This window comes from Crocuta crocuta, unplaced genomic scaffold (assembly GCF_008692635.1).
Source record: "Crocuta crocuta isolate KB4526 unplaced genomic scaffold, BGI_CrCroc_1.0 scaffold73, whole genome shotgun sequence".
NCBI lineage: Eukaryota > Metazoa > Chordata > Mammalia > Carnivora > Hyaenidae > Crocuta > Crocuta crocuta.
Genome location: NW_027529443.1, coordinates 5723387 through 5746900, shown reverse-complemented (window position 1 = coordinate 5746900; position 23514 = coordinate 5723387). Strand labels below are relative to the sequence as shown.

The following is a 23514-nucleotide window of genomic DNA, read 5'->3' as shown; positions in this document are numbered from 1 at the left end:
AAAAGCACTTTGAAAGAAATGTATCCATTATTGTACAGAGTTAAAGCTCCAGCCTCTACACTAGACTTTAGAAGTGGAAAATAATGACGTAGAAGGAGAAAGTCATCCTAGAGCTCACAGAGGAAAAGCAAATAACCCAGTTTATATAAAACAGTACTTATGACTATACAGCCACACAGCCCTTTCACCTTCTCCAATAATCTTCTTGGGGCCTAGCTCCTAAGCATGAGGCACACTGTGCTGTGCCCATGAGATGCCATTTTGGAAATCTGTCATGACACCCATACCCACCATCGTCTTCACTCCTCTCCCCGGTCATCTCCACCGACTCGGACAACGAGGCCAGAGAGGTGCGTCTGGAGGACGCCGCAGAGGTCACGCTGGCTTGCTTGCTCCCCGGGAGCCGGCTCACCCAGTGTTCACACAACGAGGAGCTGGTGGAGCCTGCAGTAAAGAAAGCGAGCACTGGGGTCAGGCCAGAGTCCGGGGCTGGCTCCCTGGCACACACCCTTGTGAAGGGGCCCAGCGCCTGAGCTGGGAGGTGGCCCGTATCAGTCTCACCTCCCAGACCCCACACAGTGCCTGCCTGAATATCCCGTTAGGGTGAAAAGAAGAAGGCAGCCTCTAGCTCATGTTTATAGTAATAAAATGCAAGCATCAGACACTTCATAATGCAAAGTGCAAATTTTAAGTACAGGCAATGGAATCATCCATACTCCTTCTACAAATAGTTATTAAGCACCTATTGCCAAGCACTGTTCTAAGCACACACAGTAAAAATTCTGACACAGAGCAAATTAAAAAAAAAAAAGCCTCACTGCTTTGTGGAATTTCACAATATTAATAAATAAACACACACACACGCCCACACCCAGGTTAGATGTCATCTGTACTGTCCATTCCAGGGATTACCTTAAATTCCAGAGCAACAGAAACTGCTCTTAAAGTTGAGAACATGACTCAAGTAGACCTCAAGAGGTTGTAATTTCCAAGCATATCTCAGGATCTGAAAAGCACTGAGGGAAGACACTAGAACACTGGAGTGAGTAGCTACTGAGGGGTGGGTGCACTGAATGGGGCTTGATTCCAGCAGGAGGCTGCTCTGTTCAGCGGTGCTTCTTCTCAGTGGCTTCAAACCTTCCTCTCAGTGCAAGCTTCCAGGGAATACGGGGTTAATACTTTGTAATGTGATCCGACGTTACCATGTCTCAATCCTGTTACCATGTCTCAATCCTCGGTTACAGTCTCTTAAACTCTGCCTTAAGAAGCATGCAGCACCTTGCGTGTGGCTGTGTCCAGACTAGACCCCATCCAGCTAAACCCTGCCCACCTAATATGACAATAGCCTTCAACGCTTCCAACAGAAAAGGTGACCTCATCGAGAAAAAGAACTATTTCTAATGGTGCTTTACCTGGTCTAAAAGGCTGTAATGTACATTACATAATCTGATGCATGCAATGACCCATAAGGCAGATAGTATTAGTACACCCACATTAGAGATGACTAAATATGTGGCTTGGATGTAACGTGCTGCCAGAGGATACAACAAAAACATGGCAAAGTCAAGTCTCATTCCCTCTTGCTTTCAGTGTGGCATGCCATGCTGCTTTTTTTGCTCTACAAGCAAACATGGCGAGCTCACCGGGACTGGCTCTCCCCACTTCCCCGTGAACTCTGCTGGTTTGCACATTCCACCCCCATTTCCTTGAGTGCAATCATTTTGGCTTCCAAGTTAAATGCAAATGTGAAAATTTATCTGATCAATACGACAGTCACGAGACCTTGTGGAGAAGTTCTCTGGATCATTACAATCCTCTGCTCTAGGAAAAAAACTGCCAAAGAATGGCTGGCCTTACCTGCCACTGAGCTGTTAGCTGACCATGATGGAATAGCTGTCCGCCTCTGGTAGAACAGGATGTACGCTGTCTGTGTGCAGACCTCATCCTCCGACAGCTGCTGCACGTCACTGTCATCGAAGCAGTACCAGAGGCCGTCCACAGAGTTCTTACAGTATGCTGCCAGAAAGAGCCTACCATCAGTACCAGGGGAGGGGATGCCGGCCGCCCCACTCTGCCCACAGACATCAGTTCTTTGGCTCGTCTAAGTCATTTAAGAGCTTTTTAAGGTTGTGTGTAGTTATACACAAAGTGGTAAAAAATGTGAATTGGGTATCATGCCCGGGCAAAATGTTTAAAGAAATTCCAAACTATTCCAAATGTACAAGGTTCTATTTAATCTTAGAAAACCCAATATACTTATTTACTTAAAGCAGTGGGTCTCAACCTGGGACGATTGTGCCCCACAAGGGACATCAGGCAATGAATGGAGATATTCTTGATTGTCACAAGTAGGGGAGAGAGTAGTACTGGCATTCAGTGGGTGGAGATCAAGGATGCTGCTAAACATTCCACAATGCACAGGACAATCCCCAAAGCAAGAATTATCCAGCCAAACTATCAAGAATGCAGAAGCTGGAAAACCCTGATTTAAGTGTGTTGTAATATTTCACTGTTTATTAGAGACAGAAAATAGAACGAGAAATAATGATACTAATAATAGCAGCAGCTAATACTTGTTTAGCACTTATTATGTGCCAAATATCTCAATTAATCCCATGAGATTTGTTCTGTTATTCCCATTTTACAGAGGCTCAAAAAGATTAACCAGCTTGCCCAAAGGTCAAGCATCTGGTGAAAGACAGGGCCCAGCTCATTTCAGGTGTATCTAGTCCCTGAGCTTGCACTTAAACCCTAACCCACCCTGCTTCCCTCAGGGGTAGTATGAACAATGGCCCAGTGGCAGTGCCCCAGCAAACTAAGAACATCTGAGCTCAGTTCAAACTCTAAGCCTGAGATAGAAATAAAGAACATTCAAGTGCCAGCACAAAAAAAAAAAAAAAAAAGACAAGAACTTAGTGTTCGTGAAGCTATGTGATCTTGTAAAGCTAAATTGAGGGAGGTGTGATGAACTTGATCCAGGGGGGTACATTCTTATAACACTTCCTAAAAATACCCATTTATTGGGGCGAGAATAAATGAGCGCTAGAATATTTAGCTGAATGCCTGAGGGGCAGGGCACGCAGGATCCTGTGAGGCACCAGGAGTGACTCCCTTGACAGGCCACAACCACATTTGTAAAGTATGGAACCTTAAGAGATGAAGGGGACCCAGGCAAGGAGGGGCTATAACCAGACACGTCCCAAAAAAGAGCAGAATAAGAATCTGTGATTGTGGGCAGGGAAGCCACGTACAGCTATGGAGTCCTGGGACCAGAAGGCGAGAGAAGTAGAGACAGAAGCAGCATGTGGAGCTGTTAAGCGGTATCAGGTCAGACCTGGTGTATAAACGACCCAGCCGGTGGGGAGGAGGCAGCTGTTCTGGAGTGGGACACGACCGACACAAGGTGACAGAGCAGCTCCACACTAGAGCACTAGCATCAATCTGCTTCTCTCCAGGATGGTCTGTTCCCAGTCACAGCAGGGCAACTAAGGCAGCCTAGGAATGCATTAATGGTTTGACGATGTATTTACCAGATGACTTGACTCACTTTTCTTCCTGGCACTAGCTTCTCAAATATTTCCTAGACAAGTATTATTCACACTGTGGTTCGCAGGCTGGTCCCAGTCCAAAACAAGCTAGCACTCAAACTAAGATAAGCATTTAAAAACTTTCATAGCAATTGGATACTGCCATGATATTTTTACTGTATTTTCACAAAAGTATTGGTTCGTGAAAAATTGGAAATTTTAAAAAAGAGTAAGGCAGGTTCTTCACCATAGAAGTTTGATCTAGAATCTGTACACAAGTTAACCATAGATGTACCATGTGATTATATCTAGAACTAGTGCAAAATAAAATCCCAAATAGGGGCATCTGGGTGGCTCAGTCAGTTAAGTATCCAACGCTTGATTTTTGGCTCAGGTCATGATCTCACACTTTGTGGGATCGAGCCCCACGTCGGGATCTGTGCTAACAGTATGGAACCCGCTTGGGATTCTCTCTCTCTCTTTCTTTCTCTGCCCCTCTGCGGCTCAAGCTCTCTCTCAAAATAAATGAACTTAAAAAAAAAAGTCTGAACTAGGACTTAAAAACAAGGCATCTTGATTCAACAATGCCAGGGTATTTTAAATGTTCTCTAAACTAAAATCCTAAACATTTTACATACCAGAAAAGCAGTGGTATGGCCTAAGCATCACAAAGGGGAAGTAATGCAGAAAGAGCCTAAGCTCTCTCCTCCTAGGTAACAACAGGCCCCGAGAGGCAGGCACGAGTGCTTCCGGCGCTTTGGTGTGGTCACCAAGTTCAAGTAAGGTTACCTGCTGTAGGGTCACGGGGCTCAGAAGAGGTATTTAGCCTCTAGCCCATGCTCCTTTCGCTAAACTGGGTTTTCCAGCATTTTCCAAAGTCTTCTCTATATAAAGAGTAACATGAAGCAGTGCTGTCAGTTGAGTGTCCAACTCTTGATTTCGGCTCAGGTCATGATCCCAGGGCCAGGGATCAAGCCCTGCGTTGGGTTCCACATGGAGTGTGGAGCCTGCTTACAATTCTCTCTCTCTCTCTGCCCCAGCTCATGCCTCACTTTCTCTGTCTCTCTCTCTCTTTTTTATATTTTTATTTATTTATTTATTTATTTATTTTTTTAATTTTTATTTCTAGGAGAGAGAGAGNCGCGGGGCTCGAACCCACGAACCGCGAGATCATGACCCAAGCGAAAGTCGGACGCTTAACCGACTAAGCCACCCAGGCGCCCCTCTCTCTTTTTTTTAAAGAGTAGCATGGTAGGCTAAAAATCCAGCACTATCTCATCTTTCTCAACAATTTCTGGTTAGAAACTGCATTACTTTCCTGAGAAACAATACTATAAATGGAAGACGCATTCTTTACCAAAGCTGAAGCTGCATGAGCACCAACCAGCTGGCAAAGATGTTACCACACCAGCTAACCAGTAAATTAAACCATCTCTAAGTCCCTTTCCATTTGGGTCTCTGGGTGTATAATTCTATGACTCAGTATCAAAGAACACAGATAGGACTGGTAACACCCCAAAAGCAAACATCCAATTAGACACGTGACATTTATTATAGAAACGGGCCCCATAAAATATAAATACGAAATATGCAAGACACAAAATATAGTCTTATCAGACTTTAAATTTGGTTAAAGCCAAAATACAAGGCAAAACATATCTAAATGTTTAATTAGTATTAACTCTGACTTCTGGGGACTTAGACTTCTCGATCTCATTCTGTCTTCTCGAGCCTGCTTCAAGGGCAAGCAGAGGCAAAACAAACCACTCTGCGCTGAGACACACTCCGAGCTGGGACCACTCCTCTCACATTTCAAGAATAAAAGATTACTGTATCCAGTCACGTTCCCTGTGTCCTGTGTCCTGTGGGGAAAGCAGGTGAGAGAGTGGGCCAGTGGAGGGGTTCAGGAGCCTGACAGGGAGGTCTCAGGGCTGACTGCTAGGGAAGAGGCTCACAGATTCTGAAAAACCAACAGAAAAAGCCAAACCTCCTCTACAATCCCCTGACCTTTATGAACCGCTGGCACCCTGGAATCTTGTTGCATGAAGCACTGAGTTCATGAAGAAAAGAAGTCCCTGCAAGCATACGTGTCAAATGTGTTGAGTGTGAAGGAGGCACACTCTGAGTCCTGGCCATCCACCCACACAGATGGCCAGACCAACAGAGGTGCCCTCCATGGACTCCCACACACACAAGTGTCCAAGGAAGAGCCCCACGCCTGCCTGTCACCCCGATGTTCACGGATGCCCTTAACCCAGTAATTCCAGTTCTGAGATTCCATCTCAATGAAATACACAACTAGAATATAACCTAAAAGATGTTCATCAGTGTTACAGTCAAAGTTAAAAACCAGAAATAGTAGATGTGTTCAACAATAGGCAATGGCTATATAAAATTAGTGCTCCATCAAAAGAAGGTCCTGTGGTCCTGAAAAATAGTGTGCACACAAATAAAGCATTGACAACTAAATACTTCTGTTACAATGGTTAAGCATGAAGACTGGAATGCAGGGATATACACACGCCACTCGCACCTCACCACGCTTCTTATTCTGGAACTTTTACTGTCTTTCTGTCAGCAAGTACAGTCCTACCCATTAGCTTCTCCTGTGCCTCCAGTTTGCTCTGACCACACTCTCCACTGGCGCCCTGCTCTTCCCGCTGTGCACACTCCCACCTCAGAAACGATTACACACTACTGATCTGACGTATCATCTGGTTCTATAAGCCCCTGTGTGATTACACTCCTGGAAAACACAGGTTGAGGCCTGTTCATCTCTGATGTGCCTCTGATGTGAGCCCAGTGCAAGCTACATGGAAGGTACTCCATGAATGTTCACCTAAACAGAGCATACCAGTACAACCACAACAGTGTAAAATAATGGCCGAAGTTTACAGAAAATCACTGAAAGAAATGTTACCTATGTACAATAGGATATTATTATTCAGTCTTAAAAATGAAGGAAACTCTGACACATGCTGTAACATGGGTGAATCTGAAAGATATTATGCTACATGAAGTAAGCCAGACACAAAAGGACAAATACTTGTAAGATTCCACTTATAGAAGGTTCCAGGAGTAATCAGATTCACAGAGACAGGAAGAACAGTAGTGGCCAGGATATGGGAGGTGAGGGGGGTGGGGAGGAAGGCAACAGAGACTTGCTATTTAACGGAGTTTCAATTTGGGAAGAAGAAAAACGTTCTAGAGATGGTGCTGCAGGCAGCACTACAATGCAAATGCACTGAATGCTACTGAACTGTACACTTAAAATGGTGAAAATGGTAAATTTTGATATGTATTATTTATCACATTCTTAAAAAATGTTACCAATGGTTATTTTTTGTGATGAGCCCATGGATGATGGCATTGTTCTCTCTCTCATCTGTAAATTTCATATAATGGACACAGTCACTTTTAAAAATGAAAAGATAAATTTAGCTTTAAAACAAAAAGAAAAAACTCTTCCAAGTCACCCTAAAGACACTATAAAACGTTCATCTAATCACTCCAAATAAGGGAGAAGCTAGAACCTCAAGGAGGGGAGTGAAACCCTAAATGCGGGTGTGGGTGACGTAACCCAAGTGAGCCTCAGTGACCCAGACAACACCATCTACCTGCACACCACTTCCCAGTCAGGTCACATGGCCACTGGATGGTCCAGCTCAGGAAAAGAAGGAAGAATGTGCATTTATTTGCTCTTGGACAGAGATCCAGCAGATGAAAACTGCCCCCAAAGATGGCAGACTGCCTAGTAGAAGAGAAAGTGAGGTTCTAAAGCAAAGGTACCCCTGTCACAAGCAAAACATGTCTGAAGAAACGGTCAGCACAGACACCCGGCCTCTCGCACTGCAGACCTGTGTAGTGCCCCCCTTGCATGGTGCCATGATGATTGCACACAGCATACAGGTCATAGACGTAGTCCTCAGGGTCCCTCCCGAGTCCATAGGGCCGTCTCCATGGAGACCAATGGGATGGCAAACTCCAGCTGCTCTGACTTCTCTTAACCACATGAGGTGTCATGTCCAGGCCAGTCAAGGGGAACTTGACCATGTTCTGAAGTTTCATACGCCTGTCTCCTTCCTGTTGCAAGAACAAAAACAAGTTCTGATGATATTTTCATGCAACTAGATGGTAGATCAGTTTTGTGTGAAATGTGGACCCTAACAGCTCAAGTGGTTTCAGTTACTGATCAGATGTTTCCCAAGACATGTACAAAATAGGGAAACACACTAACAGTTTTAACTATCTAGAGGAACCGGTTTTAATGCTACTCAAAGTAGAACAAGTAATGATCTACATATAAGGGGTGATGAGCCTCTCAAGAGTCTCCATTTCCTTTTTTTTTTTTTTAATGTTTTTATTTATTTTTGAGAGCAAGAGTGAGGATAAGCAGGGGAGAAGCAGAGAGAGAGGCAGAATCTGAAGCAGGCTCCAGGCTCTGAGCTGTCAGCACAGAGCCCGATGCAGGGCTCAAACCCACAAACTGTGAGATCATGACCTGAACCGAGGTCAGATGTTTAACCAACTGAGCCACCCAGATGCCCCTCCATTTCCTTATCTGATGGACGAGTTTAGGTTTTTGACTTACAAAATGACAGTATCAGACAGTTCATCCTGATTCCTCTGTCATAGAGTCATGAAAAGTAATGGAATAAAACTGTACGTGAAAGACCAAGTTAGTGCTGGCACAGAATAGCCACTGTATAAGCACTGTGCCCTTTTCCTCTCCACCTCCTCCAACAAGCACATGAACAGTTAACACTGACTTAATATATTCATTTAGTTGATAATCTTGGGTAATCTGTATTTTCCATTAAGGCCTCTGGGAAATTCTCTGAAATTCAACCATCAGCTCACTAGCTATTTTCTGAATGTTTCCTGTGTCTGTGGGAGTGTTAAGAAATTAATCAGGAACGGGGGCGCCTGGGTGGCTCAGTCAGCTGGACATCCAACTTCGGCTCAGGTCACGATCTCACGGTTAGTGGGTTCGAGCCCCACATTGGGCTTTGTGCTGACAGTTCGGAGCCTGGAGCCTGGTTTGAATTCTGTGTCTTCCTCTTTCTCTGCCCCTCCCCAACTCATGCTCTGTCTCTGTCTCAAAAATAAACAAACTAAAAAAAAAAAGGAAATTAATCAGGCATGGATAATACCTATCCCAAGGAGCCATGGATCCATTAAGAGAAGGAAAATGTTTATAAGAGAAAGGCAGGATGAGCCCTGGATGGTCAGGAAGGTCAGACTCGAGAATGTGGACCTTGCCCGTGCAGTCAGGCACTGAGGCTTTGAGGGAGGAGGGGACACCATCAAAGCTGTGTAAGCAGTGCACAGCATGGGACACAAAGGGAGGAGCAGCTTAAGTGAAGAAATCAAGTAGAGACAGCATGACTGCAATCAGCTAGAAAGCATCTGAATGGGCAGGATGACAGCAAGAATGGAGACAAGGGGACACACACAAGAGGCAATATAGAGGCACAACCAAGCTGAAGAGATGACTGGCTACATGGGAGGGACAAGGAAGAAGTTGAAAACAACACTGCAGTTTTGAATCTGGGGTGCTGGAAGGGTGAGGACATGCCTTCTAAAGAAACAGAAGGCAAAGGAAATCGGTAAGTTTGTGTGTGGAAGGACAAGGCCAGGCTCTGAACCTCACCAGGTATCTGCACGAGTTGAGAAAACTCTTTACTACTATTAAAAACCTAGGGATCCTGGGCATAGCACCCCAGACACTTCATCAGCAAATCCTCAACATCTGCTGAATCTAACTCCAGTCTTTTCTGAACAGCTTCTGTTCCGGATAAGCCATCAGCATCGGTCCCCTGCATGGTTGCAATGGCTCCCTTCAGCTCTCCCTAGCGTCATTCAAGCAGCCTCCCATTCTCCACACAGCCGCCAGAATAGTCTCTACAAAACACAGATTTGGCCATGTTGCTTCTCTGCTTAAAACCTTTTATCAGAATCCCACTCTGCCCACGAGGGATGACCAGCCCCTGCCGTTCCCCCACCCTCTGGAGCTCTAGCCAAACTGGTGTGCTGTCAGGCTCTTGCACACTCTGCCCCCCTCAGGGCCTTGCACATGCGGCTCTCTCTGCCACCGTGTGTGTGCAGCATGGCCGCCACCTCACCTGGGAGAGGCAGACTCCTAATCTTTCAGATACAAACCTTAAAGCCAAGCCAGAGAGACTCCTTGAACGTTTCCCTCTCCTTTCCCTCTCTTACAGCAGGGCCTGCCCAGGACAACCCTAACCTCAGGGAACAGACAGCCTTTTGGGAAAAACTGACTCAGAGCAATACAACTCACAGCAGATTTTCTTTGTATACATTTATGAGTCATCTTCCCAACTATACAACAGCTTCTGGGAGCAGGATGACACCCATTATTAGTTTAGGTACACAGAGACCCACTCCCAGAAAGGAGCTCTAGGTTATTTGTTTTCAAATTCTCAAGTACATTTACCAAAATTTAAAGCACAACATTTACAAATCTAAAGCAAATCCTCAAGAACAAAGTAAAACATCTGCAGCATGAACTAAAATGTTTCGAATTGAAAAGGTCACAGGATGCTCAAATTTTGCTTTGGGTTAGACCAAAACATGACCCCAGACGCCAGGGCAGAGTGTCTGTAACAACATGGACAGGGACGCTGGATCAAACAGGGACACTGAAGAACCCCCACGCAGCCCACAGCAGGGGCGTCAGAAACTTGCTCAGTTTTCCTCACCACGGCAGAGGGCCTCCTTACCTGTCGAAATCTCTTCAGATGGATAATAAGCACATCAGGCAGAGTCCAGAGGCTTAACGTGATGCTCCCCTGCTGCAGCTGCTTACAGTGCGGGCAACGCCAGGCGTCATCCGGGGCAAGCTGCAAACAAGGAGCACAACACGACTTCCATTACGCGTCACCTAAGGCGAGACTTTTACAGGAGGCCGCAGCCCCCGCGTCTTGGTCAGGGCACGATACAACTTGGGTCTCTCGGGAAACCACATATGGTGCAGAGTCCACGAAAAACACCATCAAAAGTGGCACCTGGACACAGCTGGCACCCGAAGGTTTGCTGAATAAATTCTCTCTCAGAAACGCATGACTGAACAGGTAAATATTACACAGAGGATGTTCATCATCACAGAAGAACTCAAATTCCACAAACCTTCAAACTCAACCTGTTGCCTTTCCATCGATACACTGTCCTCCTCCTCCTACGTCATCCCCCTTCTCTTCCTCCCCCTTCCTCCTCCTTCCTCCCCCTTCCTCCCCTTCCTGTCATACTTCAGCAAACACCACTACACCCACCAAAAGCAGAACCAGCAGGAGCGACAGGTATCCCAAACCCCCCAGCCCTTCCCTCTTCCTTCCGCTCCACACCCATCCGAAGTAAATGCCTACATCTCACACCTGTCTCCTCCACCCAACCCCACTAACATGGCCTTAACTCAGAGTCCTCACCCTCACACTTATCTCGACTTCTGTGAGCCTCCTAACTGATCTCTCTCTCCCAAGCACTGAACCACTCCAAACAATCTGAGGCCTCAACATCAATCTGAGGCCTCAAGTCCACATATGTCATCTGTGCGGGCGAGGGTTTTGGGAAGGGGACATATTCAGTTAGAGGTACCCATGAGGCATGTCTGAAGAGAGATTTACTTCTCCTCTGGAGTTCAGAAGATGCACCAGATCGGGGACTATCAACATGATGAGGCAAGGAACGACCATGCCTATTAAGATGGAACAGACAGAAGCGCAGAACTGACTCCTGGGAAATGCCTCTTTCTTGAGGGAAATACTAAAGCTGAGAAACCACCAGAGCCTGAAGATACATAGTCAGAAAAACAGGCAAAATCAGAAGCATTCCCTTTGATGCACACCAAGGAGAGAGAATGGCAAGATTCTGTGGAGAGGTCGGATGGTGATGGAGCAAAGGCCACGGAACTGAGCAAACCAGAGGCCACTAAGAGTTTCAGAGGGCAGTGTCAGAAGTGCAAGTGGGATGGAGGGGGGGGAAGAGCTGAAACCACTAATAGGGAATGAGAATGAAAAGAGGAGGAGAAAGGCAGGCATGGTAATTGGAAAAGGAAGCAGAACTGTTTTTTTGTTTGTTTGTTTGTTTTCATGGGAGGGAGACCGAATCATGTTTGTAGGAAACATGGGGAGAAACAGAAGTTCGGGTGGATGGAAGTGACTCAGACACTTAACACTGGTTGGGACCTACAAGTGTCATCTGCTAAGTCTGCATCTCTGTGTGACTTATTAACAGTCTATGTACGTGGCCATCCGGCCCAGTGTGTACAATAAAGGAGCAGCTTGTAGTTTATTTGTTTTGTTCATTTCCAATACAGATACTTTTATAAGATACAGTAAGAACAACCTGACAATGTCTAAGAGCTATGACAGTTTCTAAAATGTCTCTGATTTCTGCACTTACCTCACTGTAAACTGCTACAAAGAGCCCCTGGACCTGCAAACTGCCCTGAGCACCGCTGGCCTCCCTAACTCTGCCCAGCAAACGAGGGGCGGCTATCTCAGCAGGCAGCTATTCTGTTTTCAGACTGTCACAAAGTTCTTCCTCATATTAAGACAGATGCACTCTCCCTGTAATTTCCAACCTTTAGGTTCTGCTTTTCAGGTAAAATTAAGTCCAATCCTTTATCCACAGACAGTCCTTCAAGTGCCTAAAAATAACTATTAGATCCCCACTTAAGGCCTCCCTCCTCTGTCAAATTCAGCATGTCACGGTTTCCAGATGCACCAGCCCCTATCCACTCTCTCTGGTGCCCCGGTCTGTCAGTCTCTTAACAGTGAGCATTTAAGGTAATGAAAAGAACGGTGCTATCACCGTCTGAATTCTGGACACTGTTTGAAAGCATCCTTAAGGCAGCTGATGGTGGCGGCAACACGACACTGCTGATCAATACTGAGCTTCCAGACATCTAAATCCCCAAGTTACCATTTCCTAGCCTGCTGTTCAATTTTACTGTCTCCTCCGTACTTGTACCGTATTTCTGGACCCAATGACTGAATTTCCCAAGTAACATTCATTTATTCATTCATTCTAGTATGGACGTACTGAATCCCGTCTATGTGCCAGACACTGCTTACAGATACTAGGATTATTTTATGACCAGAACAGACTCTCAACTCTCTCCCTTACCCTGGGTCCCACCACAACTGTTCTCATTCCTGTTTCTCAACCATGCCAAGTTGCCTGCTTTGTTTACTTATTTATCCCCACCAAACAGACTGATGACAGAAACACTACCTTGCTTGGTCCTGTTATATCCCCAGTACCAAGCCTACCGCCTAGTGCACAGTATGTACTCAATAAACATTTATTGAATGAATGATCCCTACTAAAATGTATCTTGCTAGTTTGAACTTATCCTTCTAGATCAATGAGATGTTTTGTGGAATACCAATGTTGTCATCTAGTAGATCCACTCAGTTTTAAGCTTTGTGCCATTCTCAAACATCTCCCAAATTAAAACAAAACAAAACAAATAGGACAAGGTACCACACAGAGTTTGCCATCAACCCGTTTTAAAGCCAACTACCTACTGTATAATTAGACTCCAAACTGGAAAAAAAAAAAATAAGTCTTATGAAATAACTATTATTAGGGACATCTGGGTGGCTTAGTCAGTTAAGTGTCTGACTTCAGCTAGGGTCATCATCTCAAGTTTTCTGAGTTCGAGCCCCACACCGGGCTCTCTGCTGTCAGCACACAGAGCCTGATTCAAATCCCATGTCCCCCCTCTCTCTGGCCCACCCCCCCCGGTTCTCTTTCTCTCAAAAATAATAAACTTAAAAAAAAAGAAAAACTATTATTAAAGGAACTAGCTATGAACAGCCTGAGGGGAAAAAAACTGTGAGGATATTAAAAGTATTTTTCAAATATTTAAAGGATAGGTAAGCGGAAGAAAATCAGGACTTGTCCTCAAATATCCTTAATGAACTCAGGAGAAAGAACACGTGTTGGTTGTAGTAATTGGGAGCACATTTCAGAGCGGCCTCAGTGATCACCAGAGATATCCAGAAAGGAAAGGGTGGGTCTCCTGAGTAGAGAAATGCCTCATAACTAAGGTATTCCAACAGCAGCTGGATAATCACCTATTTGAAATTAGGCAGAACTCAACCATTAGAAAATAGGAGTTTTGGAGTGCCTGGCTGGTTCAGTTGGTTGAGTGTCCAGCTCTTGATTTTGGCTCAGGTCATGATCCCCAGATCGTAGGATCAAGCCCCGTGCTGAGCCTGTAGTATGCTTAAAATTCTCTCTCTCTCTCTCTCTCTCTCAATCTCTCTCTCTCTCTCCCTCTGCTCTCTCCTCTGCTTGGGAAAGGGAAAGGGAAAGGGAAAGGAAAAGGAAAAGGAAAAGGAAAAAGGAAAAGGAAAGGAAAGAAAAAAAGGAGATTTAAAGTCCCCTCCAACCCTGAAATTGCAGGATTCACTACATACAAGAGTGAACGATAACAATTAGCAGTCAAAAGTATGATCCTAAACATCAACTCAAGATTAGCTGAATACCAAGTGCTCTAGTCAAAGCTGCTCAAGGTGCATAACCCTAGAATTTTAAAAACCACACAGGCGAAGGTCCTATCCACAGAGACTTAGTTATTCATGTATCTGCCCATTCTTCCATTCAAATATTTACTGAGTTGCTACAATCTACAAAGCACTGTGCTAAGTGGTCTACAACATGCCTTCTGATGGAACTTTCTATCTGCACTGAGCACTCCAAATGTGGCTAATGTAGCTAAGAAACGGAATCTTTAATTACTTCATTTTAATTAAGCCTGAATTTACAAAGGTCCTGGCGCCTATTTTTGGTGCCAAAAGTTAAGAATCACTATCTTGGTTACTAGGGGAAATGATTTAAAAATCTCTAAATCAAGGGGCATCTGGGTGGCTCAGTTAAGTGTCAACTTCAGCTCAGGTCATGATCTTGCAGGTCATGAGTTCGAGCCCCACATCGGGCTCTGTGCTGACAGCTCAGAGCCTGGAGCCTGCTTCAGTTTCTGTGTCTCACTCTCTCTCTCTGCCCCTCCTCAACTCGTGTGCACATGCACACACTCTCTCTCTCAAAAATAAATAAACATTTAAAAACAAGGTTTAAAATCTCTAAATCGAAACAAAAAGTAATAAATGTATTATTGTTAAAAAGGGGAAAAAATTAACTACAAAGGTTCACTTCTAGAGCATCTCAATCAATCAAGGTTTTCTCGTAATCTAAACCACTTTTGTTACAGTCCTAAAAGGAACAGCACTAAGACACCCATTATGTGAGTGCAAAACGCCCGGGGACTTTTCTGGGGCATAATCTGCTCTCTGGTGTCATCCTGCCACACCGCCCTCCCTAGCACCCTCACCACCCCAGGGGAGCTGCCAGGTTCTTACCCGCTCCTCTTTGGTGTAGAGCTGGAAACACTGGGATAAAGTGCAAGTCTGGGGCTGATGATGACGCTCCCTCTGCAGACGGACACTTTCTGCATCAGGAATATACTCATCTTCAGTATTTACAAACAAGCTGCAATGAGGAGGGGATGGCATTTATCAGAGAATGTCTTGCAAAACTGACCCCCAAATTGCAGCTTTACAATGTGACTATAAATTCATAACCAAAGAACCAATGTGTAACAAAAGCAAACAGGTTATCCAACTGATCATCCCACTCTTCTATGTTTCAAAATAATCTTGAAAAGCTCTGTATCTATAAAGGTATTTTCAAGAAATAATTTGTGAGTTGGTTTTCGTGGGATTGGCCATGAACCATTAAGTTATATATTCTTGTCCTTTGTATCTACAGGCATGCATTTGGCATAATTTACTAAAGTTAATGGGCTTATAATAAAAATCAAAAATAACTGGCCCTGAACAGTAGTGAATAAATAGCTCAGTCTCATCAGCAGCAAACAAATATTCTGAGGTTTTTGAGGGCCAGACAACAAAATGTATGGGAAAGAAATAAGTGATTAAATAAAGGCTTAGCAAGCCACTTGGAAACTTAAAGAGAGATTTGTTTCAGCTAATCTGAAAGATCAAAGGGATGCTATTAAAATGATAATTAAAACAATGATTCTATAAACACTAAATAAAACAATACTCACAAATCTTTTGTTTCCTTGTCCCATTCCACCACTAACTTCACATGAGCAGTGCCACCTGGTCCACAAGATTTTAATGCCCTAGAGGATGGAGAAGAAGTTACATACTATTTTCTAAATAAATGATTTTACTTAAGTGATTATATGTCCTATCTAAAATTTGGTATCATAATGTGATTGCTGAAAATCTTCATCATTGTTCCTCATCAGAGTTTCTAGCAAGACAATTATGACTTCATATTTAGAATAACCAGGTTACAATTGGACTGAAAAATTCTTAAATTAAAATGTCCAGTACAGAAGAAGAAATTAGCCTCATGTTATAGGCTGTCCATAATCACTCTCAGATGTTCTTTATGACCTTTCCAACTTTCTGTCTCATTTCTCACCAACCCAAATAAAGACCCCATAATAGTCCCTCTGGGAACAAAGTCTTGCTCCTACACCTCTTCTTCTCCCCCATAACCCATGCCTAGCCCTTGGACTGCGCCCACGCCAATCCAAACTGTGCCATTCCTGCAAGGTACCCCGTAAGTTCCGTCTCTGTCCTTTATAAAGCAACTCCCTCAGGTGGCTGTCTTGTTGCCACCTCCTGAGAAACTCCTTCAGCATCAGCAGACGGTATTAATTACCCATCCAATATTTGCTATGCTTTGCAGTATTCTGGATCAGTATCTAATCTCAAGTCTTGTCTCTAAAACCAAACATAAACTGCTTTCAAACACAACAATGCTGCATACTGTTTTTGAAATCCTAACGTGCAAACATTATAATATTTGTTGAAAAATGATTATAATAAAAATAATGTGAGTTTTTGTATTTATGCATCCATATATATATTGTGTATATATGTATATACACATATGTGTATTCCTTTATTAATGCAGTAGGGTGTTGGAAGCACGCAGAAAAGCATGAAGGTACGAGAGTAAAGTGACTAGGTCTACTGAGAGAGAGGAGGAACAGTGTGAAAGCTCAAGGGAATGGAATGATCCACAAAGGACACTACATATGCAAAGGCACACATGAGGCCATGCCACACGTTCCAATAATCTTCATGCTCGGATACAGCTGAAGGTTTAGGATGGGGGGAGGAGAAGAGCCTGACAAACAGGGTGTAAGCAGGGTTCAAACTGTGTAGAGCTTCATACGCGGTGGAAGATGGGCTACATCTTTTAGGCCACAGGATGCCGTTTATGATCTCTAAGAGGAGGAGCGCCTCGGTGGCTCAGTCATTTAAGTGTCCAACTTTGGCTCAGGTCATGATTTCATTTGTGGGTTCAAGCCCTGCCTCAGGCTCTGCGCTGACAGCTCAGAGTCTGAAGCCTGCTTAGGATTCTGTGTCTCCCTCTCTCTGCTCCTCCCCCACTCATGCTCTGTCTCTCTCTCTTTCTCAAAATAAACAAACATTAAAAAAAACTTCTAGGAGGAAAGTGTCATGATGAGAATTATACTTTGGAAAACTTCCATCTTGGCTGAATATGAAAGTGTAATTTATCTGTAGTCCTGGGACATACATTAATGTGTTTTCCTGACAGGAGGACTCCAGGCTTTTCTGATTTCAAAAAAGATCATAAAACATACCATACCCAAATATGAATGAAAAGTAAAAAAGGATACTTAATTTCTAAATGAGCCTAAAGAGCCTACCGTATGTAGGTGGAACTTGTACCAGACGTCACTAGAAGTTATACATGAGCATAAATAAAATTCTAGAAGGTGATTTATTTACTTATTTTTACCTTTCTACCGTTGGGTGGCACAGGGGCTTCTCCTCCTGGGGCAGCAAGTATGTTATCCCCACAACACTGACAACACGCAAGCTGAACGGACACACCTGCAACAAACAGAAAAGGAAGACTTGACCGAATTTCTCTTACAGGGCACGTGCATCACAGCAGCATTTCCAAAACAGATTAGAGGAACAACAAATGGCTTTGCAAAATGCTTCTCTCTGATAGGCTGTTGAGCCACTCTTCACACTTTAAATATGATTTACCTAAATGCAGTTTACATAGCAAATATGTTATGTAAGACAAGTAATATGCTGCTTTAGGCTGAACCTTAACTTAATAGAAGTCTTCCACGGAGACCTTAATATAGCAGTCATAATTTTCAAAGTACAGATAGCTATTCTACAAAATCTCTCCAAGCTGACAGTATGCTAATCTTTATTAGATAAATATATATTATAAAGAAATACCCAGCAGTTCAAGGAAATTCTTGCAGTCGCCAGAAAATGAGGGGTTAAGTCCTCAGTCTTGAAAACCTGAACACAGCTGATTTTACTACACAGCTTTGCACCAGGGCTCCTCGGCACCCCAGCACAGTGTCTAGTCCTCCCTAAGTGCAGAGGTCCAAAATTCAAACTCCCCTGCAGGGACTGCTTCTCTGCTGGGTACGCACGCATGCTGTGCTGGAGTGTCGAAATGCTGACCCACCTGAATGCAAACCGTGGGCCTCAGGAAATACTTCATCTTCTCCAAGATTTCCTTCTGCAGAAGGTCCCAGGCTATTGTCTTCTCTAAGTGCAGCACAAAAGGCAGTCCAAATCTAACACACATAAATATTGCAATCGCCTTAAAGGTATGGCAATTCCTGTAATTCTTTATTCATGATCTCTTAAAATGGAACAACTATATAATTGGGTTAAGACAGTTCTCAAAATAAAACAAACAGGAAATGTAATAGTTACTCCTTTAAGTGGATGAAAAAGTCAGAAGAGAAGCTTAGATTTCTAAATGAAGTTTAATAGCTCATGCACCAAAACGGCTTCTAGGGCATATTAGGTCGCAAGAGGACAGATCAATGAATATGGTTAGGGAAAGAGGGCAGGAGTGGACGTGCTCCGACAAACAGCATGGGTCCATGAAAAGAGGTCCTGTGCTGGAGGAACACATGGCTGGAAGGTCTAGCAGGCGGGTGGCCGTACCCTGGTAGTATGACTAGTATGACAAGCAAGTGACACTGAAAGTCAGCTCCCAGCCTAGAGGAGAAGCCATGTGACCCCAGCCCATGCTGGACTCCCAGGAGTCAGAGGATCAGAGGCAGTACCATGGACATGTCAGTACTCAGATCCCCAAGGGAGCCTGAAACAATAACGATGCCCGGTGCAGTCCCCTGAAACTGCACTGTAATCACTCTGGTATGTGGCTCAAGAACGAAGCTTTGCTGAGGAAGCCCCAGAGGGTTCTGACATGCAGCCAGGGCAGGACCACTGGCCCAGCCTCACTCTCACCCAAGCCCAGCCACTCACACCTACTCGTTATGCCCTTCGTGTGTGCCACTCACCCAGCCAGGTCTCTGTGCAGCCAACTCCCTCAGCTCGAACACCTTCCCACCCCTACCCCCAGGCCACCTCCTAGTCCCCCACATCAAGACCCGGGGGAGGGATTCTTCCCCAGGAAGCACCCTGCTGATGTGCTCCCTGTGCTATCTAGGCGACTGCACTAACTACACCGTGTGACAGATACGGTCTATCTCCTTGCCTCTACCAGCAGACCAAGGCAGGAACTGTGATTTATTTATCACAGTCACCCAAACAGCCAACACCTAAGAATCCATAAGTGCTTAATGAATAAATGAGCAAAGAGATAAACCCTGACCAGGGTGAAGCAGAGGCACTCACATCAAGAAAGCTGTTCCTGAGGTGCCTGGGTGGCTCAGCTGGTTGAGCGTGACTCTTGATTTCAGCTCAGGTCATGATCTCACGGTTCGTGGGTTTGAGCCCCATGTTGGGCTCTGTGCTCACTGTGCAGAGCCTGCTTGGGCTTCTCTCTCTCTCTCTCTCTCTCTCTCTCTCTCCTCTTCTCTCTCTTAGCTCCTCTCTTACTGTCTCTCTTTCAAAACAAACAAACAAACAAACAAACAAGGAGAGCTGCTCCTACGACCTCAGTTTACACACAGCAGTACTCCACAACCAGCACCATGATGGGAGATCTGTTACAAGCACGTGTAAATCAGCCGCTCCTGTTTGTCACATGATCCTGTCCTCACTTGTAAGGGAACAGTATAATGAAAGGGACTCCACAAGCTCTTTATTTTATAAAAACAAGCTGAGCTGCCTTTCTTTCTGCCCCTCAAACATGCCATGCTCCTCTCAGTCTCAGGGACTTTGTACTCATATTCCCTTGTCACGGATCCTTCTCCCCGGAGGCTCTGTCTCCTCACTCGGAGGACTCTGCGCCATGCCGCTTCTCCAGGTGGACCTCCCTGTCCCCCTCTCGAGCACAGTCTTGCCACCACCCCCCCACCAGCACACTCTGTCACTCCAGCCTGCTTTCACATTTTCAAAGTGCTGATGACTGTCTGAAGTTAAGTGTCTTTACTTGTTCGCAGTCGGTCTGTCCTCGCTGGGACGGAACACAGTCTTGTTCACTGCTCTACCCCCGGGGTTGGAACAGTGCCCAATACACTGCAAACGCCAAAGCATTTGTCAACCAATATCATAAATATACAAATCAACATATTCTACACTTAGGTTATTGAACCATCATTAAATAAGGAAGTTATTGCAAAACATTAAAAAGCTAATATAATGCTACTCTGACAAACAACAGAAACAGAGTCCTTTGTCCCTGAAACATATCCATATCTTGTTGTTGCTCAGGTTACATTACTACTGTGATAAAGTTGCTTTAAAAGATAGTCTAAGCCTCCCACAAATTCTTAGCAGGAAACGGATTTGAGAGAGATTTGCGACTCCCAAATTTCTGACTTAAGCAGCTGAATGAACAGTGGTGCCATCCGCTGAGACAGGAAATGCTAGAGAACCAGATTTACAGGGTAAGAGAATCTGTTCAGTTTGGAACCTAAGACTGAGATGCAGGTATCGACGAAGTAGATATGCTAAGAATTAAAGAATTAAAAAAAAAAAAAAGCTGTTAAGAAAGTAGCTGGATATAGGTCTATAGGCTCCAAAAGGCACCGGAGCCGAAAATAAACACCTGAAATGCAACATTAACAACTAGATGAACTCGAAGAGCCTTTCTAATTCAGACTCCACCATCCTCATTTTATATTCTCCCCCTCCCAACTCCTCAAAGCAGGCCAACTTACTATCAAAATAAAAATAGCAAAATATTTATATTTATATAAATTATTAAATATTTTTAATATAAATTTAATATAAATTTTTAATATAAATATTAATTATACAAATATTTNAGTGTGCAAGCAGGAGAGGGACACAGAAAGAGAATCCCAAGTAAGCTCCATGCTGTCATGCAGAGCCTGATGTGGAGCTTGAACTCACAAACTGTGATATGAGATCATGGCCTGAGCCAAAGCTGTACGTTTAACCAACTGAGCCACTGAGGCACCCTTCATAGTTTTTTTTTAATTGTTTATTTAAATTTAAAATTTAAATTTTTAATTTTAATTTTAATTTTAAATTTAAATTGTTTATTAAAATTTAAAATTGTGAGAGAGAGCAGGTGTGAGTGGGGGAGAGGCAGAGAGAAAGGGAGAGAGAGAGAGAATCCCAAGTAGGCTCTGTGCTATCAGCGCAGAGTCCGATCGATGTTGGGCTCAAGCCCATGAACTGTGAGATCATGACCTGAGCCGAAATCAAGACTGGGATGCTTGACCAATTGAACTACCTTGGCGCACCTCATCCTTACTTTTTGAAGTGTTTTAAATTGTCTGAAAATATTAGACATTTAAAGTTTCAGCACTTACTGGTAGGTCAGTTTTTACCTTTTCCCTTGCTGCCCAGTGCAGGCTCGGTTACATACTAAGAGAACAATCTTGTCGCCTCCCGGTCTTGTCGAGGGCAAGTCTGTTTTTCCTTGCTTTGCTGCTGCCTGTGTACAAGAAGACAGTCGATGATGATCCAAGCCAAATTTCAAGTGGTTAAGATTGTTGTTTAAGTGGATTCCTGGGAAAAAATTAAAAACAACTTATTTTACCTTTCAAAATTCTTTCATTCATTTATTACAAAGAAATTTACCCAACAGAGAAATTAAGAAGGTGTCATTTTGTAATTTTAAGCTACAAATGAAAAAAGAATAAATGATCTATTATGAGATAACCAGACACTAAAATAATTTCTTAAGCATCTACTGTTTCTTTAAACTAGTTTTATGTATCTTAAAAACTGAAATTAAAACTCTTCACTTCAGTGAATACTAGATACAGTTGTATTTTTATTTATTTATTTATTCATTTATTTTGAGTGAGAATGTGCATACATGCGTACAAGCACAGGGAGAAGGCAGAGAGAGAGAGAGAGAGAGAGAGAGAGAGGGAGAGAGAGAATCCCAAGCAGGCTCTGCACTGTCAGCACAGAGCCTAATGTAGGGGGAGCTGAATCTCACAATCATGAGATCATGACCTGAGCCGAAATCAAGAGTCAGATGGTTAATGAACTGAGCTACCCAGGCCCCTTGGATACAATTTTAAAAGAGAAAGTTTGTAGAGATGATCCACCAAGACAAATTTAAGGGGAGACTATGCAACCAGGAACCAAATAAATTTTTAAAAAATAAAAAATTAAGACTAGTAAACGTGGAATGATCTTCAATATTATAAAAGCAGGTTCTTCTCCCCTGATTAACAAGCCAGACTTATAAAAAACAAAGTATAAATCACACTTAACTAGATTCACAGACATTCAGGACATGTCAACTTTAATACAATCAACCACTCTGGATGGACTTAAATTTAAGTGAACAAAAATATATGATCGATGGGCATAATGCAGGTTGCTGAGAATCAGGTCTTTGGAAATGCCTGAAAGCAGAGCTACCTGTCAATCTTAGCTACTCAGCAATTCAGCATCTAGTACAATGCCCTGTACTTAGGAGAAACTCCCAAGTGCTTGACTAAACAACTGTTAATTTCAATGGAATACTACTCAGCCATTGCACAAAATCTCGAAGCAGCTCAGTCAGTCAAGGATCCAACTCTTGATATCAGCTCAGGTCACGATCTCACAGTTTATGGCACTGAGCCCCACGTTGCGCTCTGTACTGACAGGACAAAGTCTGCTTGGGATTCTCTGTCCCTCTCGCTCTGCCCCTCTCCCCAACTCACGCAATCACACACTCTCTCTCTCTCAAAAATAAATAAATAAACTTAAAAAAAGAAGGAAATCTTGCCATTTGCAACAACATGGATGGACCTTGAGGGCATTATGCTAAGTGAACAAAGTTAGACAAAGACAAATACTACATGATCTCACTTATATGTGGAATTTAAGACAACAACAAAACCAAGCTCAGAGATACAGAGAAGAGATTGGTGGTTGCAAAGGAGGGTGCGGGTGGTTAGGCAAAAAAGGTGAAAAGGGTCAAAAGGCACAAACCTGAAGTTATAAAATAAGTAAGTAATGGGATGTAATGTACATTATGGTGACTATAGTTAATAATACTGTATTGTATATTTGAAAGTTGCAGAGGGTAGACCTTAAAAGTCTTCATAATATAAAACTTGTGTAACTCTATGGTGATGGATGTTAACTAGATTTCCTGTGATGATCATTTTACAGTATATACAAATACTGAATCATTATGTTGTACCCCTGAAATTAATATGTTATATGTCAACTACACCTCAATAAAAATAATAAAATTAAATTAAAATAATTGTTCACTTCTTTAATCCTTTCAAAGTATAGTCTAAGGAAATTATACCCCAACTTGCAAATAGAAGAAAGCCCTTCACCACCACCACCACCACACAAACAAATAACACCAGCAGCAAAAGGAGAATAAAAAGTGGCTTATACAAAAGTATTCAGAGCAGAATTCTGCCAATAACCTAAACATCCAGCACTATGAGACTTGCCGAACCTATTAAGGGACATCATCATTACAGCAATTTAAAATGACAAGTACATGGTTAATACCAAAATAAATTTCAGATCAATTAGAGTTAAAAAAAAAAAGTATA

The 23514-nt window shown here is 43.4% G+C and overlaps 1 protein-coding gene across 1 annotated transcript in view; it reads right to left on the bottom strand.

The window, feature by feature from the left end:
• The window catches only part of USP31 (ubiquitin specific peptidase 31), a 63500-nt gene that overhangs the window by 5710 nt on the left and 34276 nt on the right, over positions 1-23514 (bottom strand). Inside the window, exons 8-16 of the mRNA XM_077760562.1 lie at positions 21319-21499; positions 18063-18174; positions 17364-17458; positions 15625-15702; positions 14915-15044; positions 10271-10390; positions 7385-7610; positions 1858-2016; positions 292-444 (exon numbers count right to left, since the gene is read on the bottom strand). Coding sequence (XP_077616688.1) covers positions 292-444; positions 1858-2016; positions 7385-7610; positions 10271-10390; positions 14915-15044; positions 15625-15702; positions 17364-17458; positions 18063-18174; positions 21319-21499 — 1254 coding nt within the window. The remainder of the gene's footprint in view (positions 1-291; positions 445-1857; positions 2017-7384; positions 7611-10270; positions 10391-14914; positions 15045-15624; positions 15703-17363; positions 17459-18062; positions 18175-21318; positions 21500-23514) is intronic.